Below are 15556 nucleotides of genomic sequence, written 5' to 3' on the forward strand. Positions count from 1 at the left end.
AGTAAGTTAAGCAAAATGAGAAGACAGAGAAATACACAGCAGATGAAGGAGCAGGTAAAAACCCACCAGACCAAACATATGAAGAGGAAATAGGCAGTCTACCTGAAAAAGAATTCAGAGTAATGATAATAAAGATGATCCAAAATCTTGGAAATAGAATGCAGAAAATAGAAGAAACGTTTAACAAGGACCTACAAGAACTAAAGAGCAAACAAACAATGATGAACAACACAATAAACGAAATTAAAAATTCTCCAGGAGTCAATAGCAGAATAACTGAGGAAGAAGAACAGATAAGTGACCTGGAAGATAAAATAGTGGAAATAACTACCACAGAGCAGAATAAAGAAAATAGAATGAAAAGGATTGAGGACAGTCTCAGAGACCTCTGGGACAATATTAAATGCACCCACATAGGAATTATAGGGGTCCCTGAAGAAGAAGAGAGAAAAAAAGGGACTGAGAAAATATTTGAAGAGATTATAGTTGAAAACTTCCCTAATATGGGAAAGGAAATAGTCAATCAAATCCAGGAAGCACAGAGAGTCTAATACAGGATAAATCAAAGGAGAAACACACCAAGACACATACTCATCAAACTATCAAAAATTAAATACAAAGAAAAAATATTAAAAGCAGAAAGGGAAAAGTAACAAATAACATACAAGGGAATCCCTCTAAGGTTAACAGCTGATCTTTCAGCAGAAACTCTGCAAGCCAGAAGGGAGTGGAAGGACATATTTAAAGTGATGAAAGAGAAAAAGCTACAACCAAGATTACTCTACCCAGCAAGGATCTCATTCAGATTCGATGGAGAAATTAAAACCTTAACAGACAAGCAAAAGCTAAGACAATTCAGCACCACCAAACCAGCTTTACAATAAATGCTAAAGAAACTTCTCTAGGCAGGAGATACAAGAGAAGGAAAAGACCTACAATAACAAATGCAAAACAATTAACAAAATGGTACTAGGAACACACATATCAATAACTACCTTAAATGTAAATGGATTAAATGCTCCAACCAAAAGACACAGACTGGATGAATGGATACAAAAACAAGACCTATATATATGCTGTCTACAAGAGACCCACTTCAGGCCTACGGACACATACAGACTGAAAGTGAGGGGATGGAAAAAGATATTCCATGCAAATGGAAATCAAAAGAAAGCTGGAGTAGCAATTCTCATATCAGACCAAATAGATTTTACAATAAAGAGTATTATGAGAGACAAAGAAGGACACTACATAATGATCAAGGGATCAATCCAAGAAGATATAACAATTGTAAATATTTATGCACCTAACATAGGAACACCTGAATACATAAGGCAAATGCTAACAGCCATAAAAGGGGAAATCAACAGTAACCCAATCATAGCAGGGGACTTTAACATCCCACTTTCACCAAGGGACAGATGATCCAAATTGAAAATAAATAAAGAAACACAAGCTTTAAATGATACATTAAACAAGATGGACTTAACTGATATTTATAGTACATTCCATCCAAAAACAACAGAATACACTTTTTTTCTCATGTGCTTATGGAACATTCTCCATGGTAGATCATATCTTGGGTCACAAATCAAGCCTTGGTAAATTTAAGAAAATTGAAATCATATCAAGTATCTTTTCTGACCACAATGCTATGATACTAGATATCAATTACAGGAAAAAATCTGTGAAAAATACTAACACATGGAGGGTTAACAATACACTATGAAATAACCGAGAGATCACTGAAGAAATCAAGGAGGAAATAAAAAATACCTAGAAACAAATGACAATGAAAACACGACGACCCAAAACCTATGGGATAAAGCAAAAGCAGTTCTAAGAGGGAAGTTTATAGCAATACAATCCTACCTCAAGAAACAAGAAACATCTCAAATAAACAACCTAACCTTACACCTAAAGCAATTAGGGAAAGAAGAACAAAAAAACCCCCAATGTTAGCAGAAGGAAATAAATCATAAAGATCAGATCAGAAATAAATAAAAAAGAAATGAAGGAAACAATAGCTAAGATCAATAAAACTAAAAGCCAGTTCTTTGAGAAGTTAAACAAAATTGATAAACCACTAGCCAGACTCATCAAGAAAAAAAGGGAGAAGACTCAAATCATTAGAATTAGAAATGAAAAGGAGAAGTAACAAATGACACTGCAGAAATACAATGGATCATGAGAGATTACTACAAACAACTCTATGCCAATAAAACGAACAACCTGGAATAAATGGACAAATTCTTAAAAAAGCACAACCTCCCGAGACTGAACCAGGAAGAAATAGGAAATATAAACAGACTAATCACAAGCACTGAAATTGAAACTGTGAATAAAACTCTTCCAACAAACAAAAGCCCAGGGCCAGATGGCTTCACAAGTGTATTCTATCAAACATTTAGAGAAGATCTAACACCTATCCTTCTCAAACTCTTCCAAAATATAGCAGAGGGAGGAACACTCCCAAAATCATTCCACATGTCCACCATCACCCTGATACCAAAAGCAGACAAAGATGTCAACAAAAAAGAAAATTACAGACCAATATCACTGATGAACATAGATGCAAAAATCCTCAACAAAATACTAGCAAACAGACTCCAACAGCACATTAAAAGGATCATACACCATGATCAAGTGGGGTTTATCCCAGGAATGCAAGGATTCTTCAATATACTCCAATCAATCAATGTGATACACCATATTAACAAATTAAAGAAGAAAAACCATATGGTCACCCTAATAGATGCTGAAAAGACTTTTGACAAAATTCAACACCCATTTATGATAAAAACTCTCCAGAAAGTAGGCATAGAGGGAACTTACCTGAAAATGATAAAGGCCATATATGACAAACCCACAGCCAACATTGTTCTCAATGGTGAGAAGCTGAAACCATTTCCACTAAGATCAGAAACAAGACATGGTTGCCCATTCTCATCACTATTATTCAATATAGTTTTGGAAGTTTTAGCCACAGCAATCAGAGAAGAAAAAGAAATAAAAGGAATCCAAATCAGAAGAGAAGAAGTAAAACTGTCACTGTTTGCAGATGACATGATACTATACATAGAGAATCCCAAAGATGCCACTAGAAAACTACTAGAGCTAATCAATGAATTTGGTAAAGTAGCAGGATATAAAATTAATGCACAGAAATCTTTTGCATTCCTATACACTAATGATGAAAAATCTGAAAGAGAAATTAAGGAAATAGTCCCATTTACCATTGCAACAAAAAGAATAAAATATCTAGGAATAAACCTACCTAAGGAGACAAAAGACCTGTATGCAGAAAGCTATAAGACACTGATGAAAGCAATTAAAGATGATACAAACAGATGGAGAGATATACCATGTTCTTGGATTGGAAGCATCAACATTGTGAAAATGACTATACTACCCAAAGCAATGTACAGATTCAATGCACTCCTTATCAAACTACCAATGGCATTTTTCACAGAACTAGGACAAAAAATTTCACAATTTGCATGGAAACACTAAAGGCCCTGAATATACAAAGTGATCTTGAGAAAGGAAAACGGAACTGGAGGAATCAGGCTTCCCAACTTCAGACTATGCTACAAAGCTACAGTAATCAAGACAGTATGGTACTGGCACAAAAACAGAAATACAGATCAATGGAAACAGGTAGAAAACCTACAGATAAATCCACACACATATGGTCAACTTATCTTTGATAAAGGAGGCAAGAATATACAATGGAGAAAAGACAGCCTCTTCAATAATTGGTGATGGGAAAACTGGACAGCTACATGTGAAAGATGAAATTAGAACACTCCGTAACACCATACATAAAAATAGACTCAAAATGGATTAAAGATCTAAATGTAAGCCCAGACACTATAAAACTCTGAGGAAAACATGGGCAGAATACTCTATGACATAAATCAGAGCAATATCATTTTTGACCCACCTCCTAGAAAAATGGAAATAAAAATAAAAATAAACAAATGGGACCTAATGAAACTTAAAAGCTATTGCACTGTATAGGAAACCATAAACAAGATGAAAAGACAACGCTCAGATGGGAGAAAATATTTGCAAATGAACCAACTGACAAAGAATTAATCCCCAAAATATACAGGCAGCTTATGCAGCTTAATATCAAAAAAACAAACAACCCCATCCAAAAATGGGCAGAAGACCTAAATAGACATTTTTCCAGAGAAGATATACAGATTGCCAACAAACACATGAAAGGATGCTCAACAACACTAATCAATAGAGGAATGCAAATCAAAACTACAGTGAGGTATCACCTGACACCAGTCAGAATGCCTATCTTCAAAAAATCTACAATCAATAAATGTTGGCGAGAGTGTGGGGAAAAGGGAACCCTCTTGTACTGTTGGTGGGGATGTAAATTGATATAGTCACTATGGAGAACAGTATGGAGGTTCCTTATAAAGCTAAAAATAGAACTACCATATGACCCAGCAATCCCACTACTGGGCATATACCCTGAGAAAATCATAATTCAAAAAGAGTCATGTACCACAATGTTCATTGCAGCTCCGTTTACAATAGCCAGGACATGGAAGCAACCTAGTGTCCATTGACAGATGAATAGATAAAGAAGATGTGGCACATATATACACAATGGAATATTACTCAGTCATAAAAAGAAATGAAATTGAGTTATTTGTAGCTAGGTGGATGGACCTAGAGTCTGTCATACCGAGTGAAGTAAGTCAGAAAGAGAAAAACAAATACTGTATGCTAGCACATATATATGGAATCTAAGAAAAAAAATGGTTCTGAAGAACCTAGGGGCAGGACAGGAATAAAGACTCAGATGTAGAGAATGGACTTGAGGACACGGGGAAGGGGAAGGGGAAGCTGGGATGAAGTGAGAGAGTGGCATGGACATATATACACTACCAAATGTAAAATAGATAGCTGGTGGGAAGCAGCCACATAGCACAGGGAGATCATTTCGGTGCTTTGTGTCCACCTGGAGGGGTGGGATAGGGAGGGTGGGAGGGAGATGCAAGAGGGAGGAGATATGGGGATATATGTTTATGTACATCTGATTCACTTTGTTATACAGCAGAAACTAACACACCATTGTAAAGCAATTATACTCCAATAAAGATGTTAAGAAAAAACAAATAAGCAAAGAATCAACTAAATTTAATAAATGAACTTATTAATGTCCTCAGGATACATCCAAGTAAAAAAAATTAACTGTGTCTCTGTATATCAGTAACAAAGAGATAAAAATAAATATCAAAAAATACTTAGGATAGTATCAAAAAACATAAAATACTTTTAAGTATATGTAACAAAAGACAGGAAAGACTTGTGTTTTGAAAACAAATATATCTAAGAGAAATGTTTAGATTTGTAAATAAAGAGATCTACCATATTTATGGATTGGCAGACTCAGTATTGTTAAGATGTTCATTTTCCCCAAATTGAAACATAGATTCAATGAAATTCCAACCAAAATTGCAGAGGTCATTTTTGTAGAAATTGAGAAGCTGATTCTAATATCTACACAGAAATGCAAAGGACCTAGAATAGTCAAAACAATTCTGAAAAAGAAAACTGACATTGGAAGACTTATACTATCTGGTTTCATGACATTCCATAAATGCTACAGTAGTCAAGATAATATGGAATTGTCAGAAGGGTAGACATATAATCAATGGAACAAAATAGAGCAGTCGGAAATAGACCCATATGTGTTCATTTTGACAAAAGCAACAAGATAATTCAATGGGGAAGGGATACTTTTCCTCAGTAAATGTACTGGAACAACATATGAGAAAAAATAAACCTCAGCCCCCATTCCATACCATACAGAAAAATTATTTTAAAATAAATCACTACTTGGTGACCTAATCAGTTCCCTAAGGAAGCTTAATATAAGGTATAATTACTGGGTCCTGTAACAAGTCAAATCTTGGGAAGATTTGCACTGCTCTCAGTCAGGGTTGGGTATAACTGCCCATGATCTGACAACTTATCTGATACACTTAACATTCCCCAACAGATCAATGACAAATAACTGCAATTTAAAACACTTATCTGGAAAAGGGAAAACCATTCTCAGTGGTCACTGTCCGCAGCACGTAGGCTGATTGCCAGAAGATGCAGGGACTCCCTAAGCTGACTGTGATGTGTGTTCCTAGATTGGCCAGGATGGCCTCCCCGGATCCTAGACACAAAGAACCTCTTTCTTAGGCTTTTTCCTCTGTGACCACATCTGAGCTGGGAATTGAGATGATATTTCAGGGGCTTTACCATTTATTATTGAGGGTTCAGGAATCTCAGCCCCTTGTTTGCCAGGTAATAGTTTAATATTTACTTGCATTTGATCAACTCCACTATCAAAGCTGAAGACAGTGCTCAAATTTACTCCCAGCCCAGGGATTTCCATCTCCTAGCAACAGCCCTGAATGTTCTGTTCATGCCTTTAACCTCAGCTTAAATGATTTCCATCTGGGCCTCTCCAGGGTCATTCAGAACAACTTCTTGGGATGGGAATCACAGTTGATACATGTCCCTCTGCTTCCAAGTTGCATCTCAAGGGATGGCTTTTTTTCCTTGAGGTGATTTTAATTGTTCTTAACTTGGATCTTCCAAACTTAAAGGGAGTTTGAGAGGGACAGGGGACCTCAAGGCTGATCATTTCTGCCATTGATTTTTTTGCACTAACTTTAGTTTGGTACAGACATTTTTGCTTTTTTTACCCTTAAGACTTGCCAAGATTGCCAACTTTCAACCTTCTTGGATTACTGGCCTCAGTCAGAAAAGGGACTCTTTTAGTGATATTATACTTTCTTCCCCTTCTGCTCTCAGAGGGACTATCTTTAACTGGAGACTATCCTTTTTCAAAATAAATGTAGCCAACCCCTTCCCTCCAATCCTATTCTCTGCTTTAGTAGACACATGATCTGAATCTCCGAATACAAGTAATGGTTTGCCAGAGGCTGTGCAAACACATAGCAAGAGAGCAGGGCAACCTCTTGACTTAGTGTATAGATAGGTCTCCATGGAACTCCTCCCTGGATCCCCTCAGATAATTACTCATTTTAGAGTCTGTTACTTAGAATTCCTTTCTCATTGTTGAATTTGTTTTGATTGTTTAGGAGACAAATAACAGAAATCCAGCTGCTAATTTTCTTGGATATAAAAGGGGAACTTGCTGTTATACTTAAATGAAAAGTCCAGTGGGAGATCAGGCATCGTTGGATCTAAGTGCTCAGAGCCATTTCAGTTTTTGTTTGTTTTTTTAAAAATGTTGAATTTATACTCAGGCAAGCACTCTCAGCCTAGTGGCTCATATCCAGCTTACATCTTAGCTCAGCAACTCCAGAGGAAAAAAAAATATTCCTTTCTTAGTAATAGTAGCAACAATTCTGGAGCTGATGCCCAATGGCCCTGATTGGCCCGAGCTGGGAAACATGCACATACCTGAGTCAATCACTGTAGCTAGGAGGATGGGCTATTTTAATCTGGCTAATCCTGGGTCATGTGGTGATCTGAGTACCAGGGGTAGGGGTGTCTGTCATACCTTACTCACACGGACTGACTTATCGAAGAGGTGGTTTCTCAAAAGAAAACTGGATGCTGAACAGGGAAAAACAATGAATGTCCAATGTGCCCTGATAGCACCGTGTTGAAACTGACTCAAGAAACCAATTTTGTTACTTGTGGCTGCACCAAATCTTGAATATTATTCCGTAAGTCTCACTTATTGCAGAAGTCTCACATAATCTACAAGTTCCAAGGATCTTATGATCCTTTAGCAAATTTTCCAGTTTAGAATTCAGATGATGTGGTAAGAATTACACAGAAGTGACATTGGGTGGTGGGACCCTCACAACTATTTCAAAATATTCATGAGCCCCTTTCATGTGATTGGCAATGTCCTGGGCTCCGGGATACAAATTTGATGAAAACATGATTAATACCTGGAAGAATTCCTAATGGGGGTAAGAAATATACCTTTAAATAAAGGTATGTGATATGCAAGTGCCTCTAACAAAGGATTCATTTGTCTTTTGAGACCTCACAAAATGGTAGGCACTGGGCTTTTTGCTCTTCCCACATTTTCTTACTTAAACCTCAAGGCAATCCCTCAAAGTAAGCATTCTTTCCTAAAGACACTGAAGTTTGTAGAGATAAAAGTCTTTTGTGTGTGGTTCAGCTGGTAAGTAGCAGGGGCCTCTGGGAATTCTATTTGGGAATACCGTATTGCTCAATATTTGAGAGCACTGAGAAAATATGACTATTCCTTAAGCCATCCAATAGCTTTAGAAACACTTATTTGTTCCATCTTCTGCATCCCCTGCAGCTTATATGCCATGAAATCCTGCCAATTTTTCCTTTTCAGTGTTTCTTAGGTTCTTACCCAATAATTCTTCAAAGTCATTGTTCAGGCCTTTAACATTTGGTATATAATTGCAGAGGCACCTAAACTGGTCTTCTCCTTGCTTCCTACCTTCTCTTTAATTCATTCTGCTACCCGGTGGGTTTTGAGGTAGGCAGACGTTGTATACCATATCATACTGCCTTGATCATTTATTTGGCAAATATTTATGATAAGCCAGTCATTGTGCTGGATCATGGTTTAAAGCTTCCAGAAAAACCCAATTCTTTTTGAGGATTTCACCAATGTTCAGGAAAAGCAATCCTCTATGTTATTTATCATACAATAGTTCACCCTTATCTCCACCCCCTTATCTGTGGTTTCACTTTCCCTGGTTTCAGTCACCTATGGTCAACTGAAGTTTGAAAATATTAAATAGATGATTCCAGAAATAAAGAATTCATAGGTTTTTAAATCGCATGGTATTCTGAGTAGGATGATGAAATCTCATGCCGTTCTGCTCCATCCCACCAGGGACAAGAATCATCCCTTTGTCCAGTGTATCCTGACCCTTAGTCACCTAGTAGCCACCTTGGTTATCAGATAGACTGTCAGTATCACAGTGCTTGTGTTCAGGTACCCCTTATTTTACTTCATAATAGCCCCAAAGGACCAGAATAGTGAGGCTGGCAATTTGAATATGCAAAAGAGAAGCCATAAAGTGCTTGCTTTAAGTGAAAAGGTGAAAGTTGCCCCACTTAATAAGGAAAGAAAAAAATTGTATGCTGAGGTTGCTAAAATCTATGGTATGAATAAATTTTCTATCCATGAAATTGTGAAGAAGGAAGAAGAAATTTGTGCTAGTTTTGCTGTTGCATCTCAAACTGCAAAAGCTAAGGCTACAGTGCACGAGAAGTGCTTAGTGAGCATAGAAAAGGCATTAAATTTGTACAATAAGATATTTTGATACAGAGAGGAGAGACAGAGAGATCATATTCACATAACTTTTATTACAGTATATTGTTAAAATTTTTCTATTTTATTATTAGTTATTGTTGTTAATCTCTTACTGTGCCTAATTTATAAATTAAACTTCATCATAGGTATATATGTATAGGAAAAAACATAGTATATATAGTAGGGTTCAGTACTATCTGTTGTTTCAGGCATCCAGTGGGGGTCTTGGAACAAATCCCCCTTAAGTAAGGGGGAACTACTGTAATAGAATACATATCAAAAACCTCTTTCTCCACAAACTTCAATACTTTCTCACTATCGCTTTAAAAGTGTCTAAACTCTTTAGCTTACATCAAGGTCCTCCTCAACTGTGCCACCCATTCAAGCTTGTCCTCCTAAAGCCATCCATTCCGACCAACTGGTATATTTAGTCCCCATAAAAGGCTCTGTGCCTGCCTTTCTGCGTAGCTTGTAAACATCACTCCTGTGTTCTCTACATCCCTGGCAGTTCTGGCTGACTCTGATTTTACCTGTAAAGCCTGAGATCTCTTCCTATTTGCACTTGATATAACTTTCTCCATGTCATTTGGCACTGTGTCTTCTCTGAACTCTGATGGCTTTATTTTTTTAGCATTTAAGTATTTTCTTCTACAAGGCTGTGAGCTATATTGCATCACCAATACTTGATCAAATATCTGTTGATAAAGGACCCCAAAGTGGGGACTTCCCTGGTGGTGCAGTGGTTAAGAATCTGCCTGCCAATGCAGGGGACACTGGTTTGTGCCCTGGTCCGGGAAGATCCCACATGCTGCGGAGCAATTAAGCCTGTGAGCCACAACTACTGAGGCTGCGCTCTAGAGCCCGTGAGCCACAACTGCTGAGCCCAGGTGCCACAACTACTGAAGCCCACACACCTAGAACCCATGCTCCGCCACAATAGAAGTGACTGCAATAAGTTTGCACACCACAATGAAGAGTAGACCCTGCTCACTGCAACTAGAAAAAGCCTGCATGCAGCAACGAAAACCCAATGCATCCAAAAAAAAAAAAAAGCACCCCAAAGTGCTCTGATTGTGGTCACAAGCTTTATTTTAGATTAAGAATAGAGAGGTTCAGGTGAGAGGAAGAAAGATGAAGATAAAATAAGGCACAGATGAAAAGTTACTCCTTAGTCCATATTCTTTTACTCTTCTCTTGCTTTGCAACATTCTTGAGAGGGGGGCAGATACTTTTTTTTCCTATAGAGTGGTAAGAATCCAAAGTATAGTCCTTTATCCAAAGACCGAAGTCAAGTACCAAAGTCAATTTCTCTGGCTCAGTTGGGGTTTGAGGTATCCCTGAACCAAAAAGGTAAAATATTTTGCATTATTCATTGACTTAATTTCCTTCATAGAGCTAGGATAATAAAATCAGCAGGTTAAAAACTAGTTTTATGTAGGATTTTAAGATTACATAGTTTTGATAATATCATTATTAACATAATGATCCTATGGGAAAATTTTTTTCTAAGTGAAGATTATGTCATTCAAATCCTTATTTAATGTTAAGGGGAATTTATGATTAGTGTTGATACTCTATAGTGGTTCCCTGTGATTTTCTCTAGGTTCAAGCACTTAAGTAGTTGATAAATATCATTTGTTTCTAGGCTACACTTGTAGACAGTATTTTGGCTGACTTCAGGGCTGAATTATTTTCCCTGAAATCATTTTCCAGAAAGGACCAGCAATTTGCTGATGACTTTTCTTATAAATGAATGTACAGTCAAGACCTCATGGGGTCAGTGGGGTAACAGGAACGTGAGATAATGACCCTTCTTATGCAAGCATTTAAAACAGTTACTCTCAATTTGGGGGGCTCATCCTGCTGAAGAATGACTTTAGCTTTTTCAAGGTATGATTTTAAAAATAGGAGAAAAAGAAACCCAGTTGTTAGCTTGATTTGTTTTCTGTCAAACAGTCTTCATTGCTTCAATTTCTAGAACTTGCTGCTTTAAGACAGCAACATTGCACTTGATAATGTTTTGCTCATTATAATCCTTTCTCCAGAATGTTTGTTCAGTTGAGAAATGAAAATGGGTCTCACATAGTACATAGAGTGATTTATTCTAAATGGCACAAAAACTGTTTCTGGAACAGTTAGTTCAGGTTCTATAGAAGTTGATGCTTACTCTGAAGTGTGGACACCATAATCTAGCCAAATATTTACATTAGGGATTTTCCCGTGGCTTCATTTTTGTCCCCTAAACATGTTATTAGTTTTATGTAATAGGAAAAGGGGAATGTGCAAAAGCACAGGCTTTTGCATATTTTGAATTAGGGACCATTTTCCCCCATGTCTATGGTGAAAGTTATCTTAGTTTCTGTCCAGTGTGCCTTAGTGTGTAAGGGACACACTGGAGTTACTTGTTCAGCAAAAGAGGAAATCTTTTATTAAAATGATTAGAATGCAAATTCTGTTTTACAGATCTGGTTTTCTGGCATTTTGGGGGAACACTAGCATGTCTGGTGCTTTTGTTTTAGGAACTAAAGTAAACAATGTAGGGAATTCAACCAAATCCCCCCACCCCCTTCTTCCCTTTTGAAACTAAACTGAGCAAGAGGACCAAACTGCTGCTTTATCCACATTTTGGTGTTACTGTAGTGGTGGTAGTAGAGTTTGGCAGTATGCTGGCAAATGGGAAAACAAGCAACATAAAGCAAATTTCTGCCACAATGCTTTTTTTGTGTGTGTGTGTGTGTGGTACACGGGCCTCTCACTGTTGTGGCCTCTCCCATTGCAGAGCACAGGCTCTGGACGCGCAGGCCCAGTGGCCATGGCTCACGGGCCCAGCTACTCCGCGGCATGTGGGATCTTCCCGGACCGGGCCACGAACCCACATCCCCTGCATTGGCAGGCGGACTCTCAACCACTGCGCCACCAGGGAAGCCCTGCCACAATGCTTTTAATATTGAGACAGATTTTTATCTAACAGAGCCAACAGAATGGAACATGAGAGTACCATGGGCTCAAGGCTGTAAACAGGGCTTCCCGATGACACATCCTAAGGGGACAGATCATACAGTTTCTGTATTATTCAGCTTGTCAATCTACTGGCACAGAACTGATTTTTGCTTTAGAAAATGTCTCTTTCTTGAAACTCCAGCTGTCTTTCATTCATAAACCAGTGTTTGAATAATGTGGTTGTTTACTAGGAAACAAGGCTAATGCTAATAATGAATCTCTGACAATATAGCACATTCCTTATCATAGATGGGCTCCTCGCTGCCAAACAGCTGGAGGCGAAGTGGGGAAAATGCAATCAAGCATTGAAGCGTCATAGGTGGATGTTTTCAAACATTAAGTGGCCAGATGTTCAGCATTGTGGAAGTAATGTGTATTGTATGATTGTCTGACTTTTAAAATGTTTTATCTGGGTCTTTTGACGTTCGGTAGATAGAGTCATAGACTATTCTTCATTTTTAGGATACTGAGCAGGTTTTCTGATCGTGAATGGCAAGAATAGCACCGAAGACTGGCGAGAGCCAGGCTTGGCAGGGACTGTGTGCCACGAGAGAGAGAAGGGCCAAGACTTGGACTGTGATGAAATGGGTCCCTCTCCTGGCTAAAGTGCATGGAAGCATGTGCCTTTTAAAAAGCAGGGGCCGAATCAGTTTTCAGTCTTCCATTCAGGGGCATCTAGGAATGAAGAAAGTGAGTAAAGGGATCAGATCCTCTTGTTTTCCCTGAGACCCAAAGACTGAATAACCAGACGCTTCCTTGGAGTACTCAGTTCTAAGAAAGCAAACTGTCTTAACACCTTTGAGGATACTGGCCAACAAGAAATGTAGTCTCACTAAACTCAAGTAGAGTTGTTTCCTTCCTCAGATGAATGCCTCGTCAGGCAAAATTTTAAAAATCGAAAGTACAATAGGACCTCGTTGCCTATCCATCATACAGACAAATAGTTTACCTCTGCTAATCACAAACTCCCAGTCCTTCTATATTCAATATCCTGCGATAAATCATACTGGGAAAGAATATAAAAAAATAATGTGTATGAGTCACTTTGCTGTACAGCAGAAACTAACACAACATTGTAAAGAAACTATACTACAATAAAAAAATTAAATTGGGGCTTCCCTGGTGGCGCAGTGGTCGGGAGTCCGCCTGCCGATTCAGGGGACGCGTGCCCCGGTCCGGGAAGATCCCACATGCCACGGAGCAGCTGGGCCCGTGAGCCATGGCTGCTGAGCCTGCGCGTCTGGAGCCTGTGCTCCGCAACGGAATAGGCCATAACAGTGAGAGGCCTGCGTACTGAAAAAAAAAAAAAAAAAAAAAAAAAAAAATTAAATTAAATTAAAAAAATCGAAAGTAAACAAAATGAAGCTTTTTCTCTTTTTGGGATCTCAGAGTACCTGATGAAAATCAAGCCATGTTCCCCACTATACTTCTCTATCAGTTACTGGTACTTATAATTAGAGTCATTGCCAAATGCTCCACTAAATTAAAACCCCTGGAAATTAATTATCTCATCAAAGGTGGCTCAGTTACAGAACTGGGTTCACAGATCCTGGTGCTAAAATAAGTGCAGCTCCCTCTTAAGAGTGAAAGGAAAAAAATAAAATAGTCATTTACTGACACGTCTCTGCAGGAATCAATAACATTACAGATCATGTAGGAGCCGAGAATAGCCTGGGAGTATTAATAGCTCAGCCTGCTCACTGATTTTATTCAAGATGACTGGTTAAAGAACATTCTGCCTTGATGACGGCTCCATGGCACGAGGAACAATGTCATCATTAACATGTGGGACTGTTTAGCATTTAGAACACTTCACACATAGAGAGAACTTAATATAGGACTATTGTGCTTTAGACAGATGGTTTAATGTTTCTTTAGCCTTCAGCCTATCAGGCCACCTGCGGTTTTCTTCAGCCAAGGGCTTTTAAAAAATAATTGGTGTATAGCAATTTTCTAACAAGATTGACTGCAATATATTTCCCTAAATCTTTTTCTTACCCTTAACTATCCCTTGCAGAAAATTGTGGTTGACTAACCTCCCTGACTGACACTGAGTCTTCATGTATAAGTAATTACTGACATAAAAGAAGATGAAGGGGCTGAAATTTCATCATTAATGGTTTCTTTGCTCGGGAAAAGCTATTAAGAAATGATTACTTTGGAAAACAGTTCTTCTCTGATTAGAGACTGCCTGACTCTGGAGAAGCTGTTCCCCCAGAATCTTTCAATACAGGAAATGATAACCCAATATAGATGGATAACTGTGGGTGGCAAAGGGTGCATATATGCATTTGTTTCAAAATGGTAAAGGAGAATAGCAATTGTGCCTCTGTCCGAGGACTATGTGTGCTCAGGAAGGAATAAAGATGCTGCGGGTCCCCTGCTCATATTCTTAAAGTGATATTCGGGCACACTAGCAAAGCAAGCAGGGTGCATTTTTATAGTGTAAGATCAGCAAGGTGGTTTGTGACCACCTAGAGGGGTGGGATAGGGAGGGAGGGAGACTCTCGAGGGAAGAGATATGGCAACATATGTATAACTGATTCACATTGTTGTAAAGCAGAAACTAACACATCATTGTAAAGCAATTATACTCCAATAAAGATGTTTAAAAAAAAAAAAGCAAAAGAAAATCTGTAGGGATCTTAATGACCCCCTGCACTGCCCTGGCCACTGTTCAGCTCTCCAGGCCCTTCTGTGAGCTCTTTCAAGGGAGGAACATGACCCAGAGGCCGGGAGACTGGATTTGTCCAGATGGATGCTTATTTGCATATTCTTCCCTACGTAACCTCCCCGGTAGGGTTCAGAAGAAGCTTGCTTGGGCCCCAGGCAGAGAAAAGCGATTACATAGCAGAGAGGGTTTAGTGATCAAAAGTATTTAAGACAGCAAGTGTCTCCTGTGCGCTCAGGAGGCCTTGAGAAGGCTGGAAGTCTGAGCGCAGAGACTCGGATTGTTGGTGTTTTTCTTTCCCTTTGACTAACAGGAGTGTCTCACTGGAGGCTCAGATTCCCCGCTGACACTTTACACAGGGCTGGACTGGGGTCCCTGTTGTTTCCGCTGCTGCTGCTTCTGGTGTCAGGGTCTTGCACCGAAACTGTCAATTTCCTCACCTACGAGGAAGAAGCCCTCGGCACCTTCATCAGTGTTCTGTCTGACCACATCCTGTTTAATTCCCAGCGCGAGGTGCCAGGCCAGTTCTGCCTGATTAAGTTCAGCAGCTCGCTGATCCAGGTGCAAGAGGGCGA

The 15556-nt window shown here is 38.8% G+C and overlaps 1 protein-coding gene across 1 annotated transcript in view; it reads left to right on the forward strand.

Moving 5' to 3' along the window:
- LOC131743546 (protocadherin-8-like) overlaps positions 1-15556 on the forward strand; it is a 175518-nt gene that overhangs the window by 14164 nt on the left and 145798 nt on the right. Inside the window, 1 exon segment of the mRNA XM_059042349.2 lies at positions 15295-15556. Coding sequence (XP_058898332.2) covers positions 15295-15556 — 262 coding nt within the window.

The sequence above is a fragment of the Kogia breviceps genome, chromosome 16 (assembly GCF_026419965.1).
Source record: "Kogia breviceps isolate mKogBre1 chromosome 16, mKogBre1 haplotype 1, whole genome shotgun sequence".
NCBI lineage: Eukaryota > Metazoa > Chordata > Mammalia > Artiodactyla > Physeteridae > Kogia > Kogia breviceps.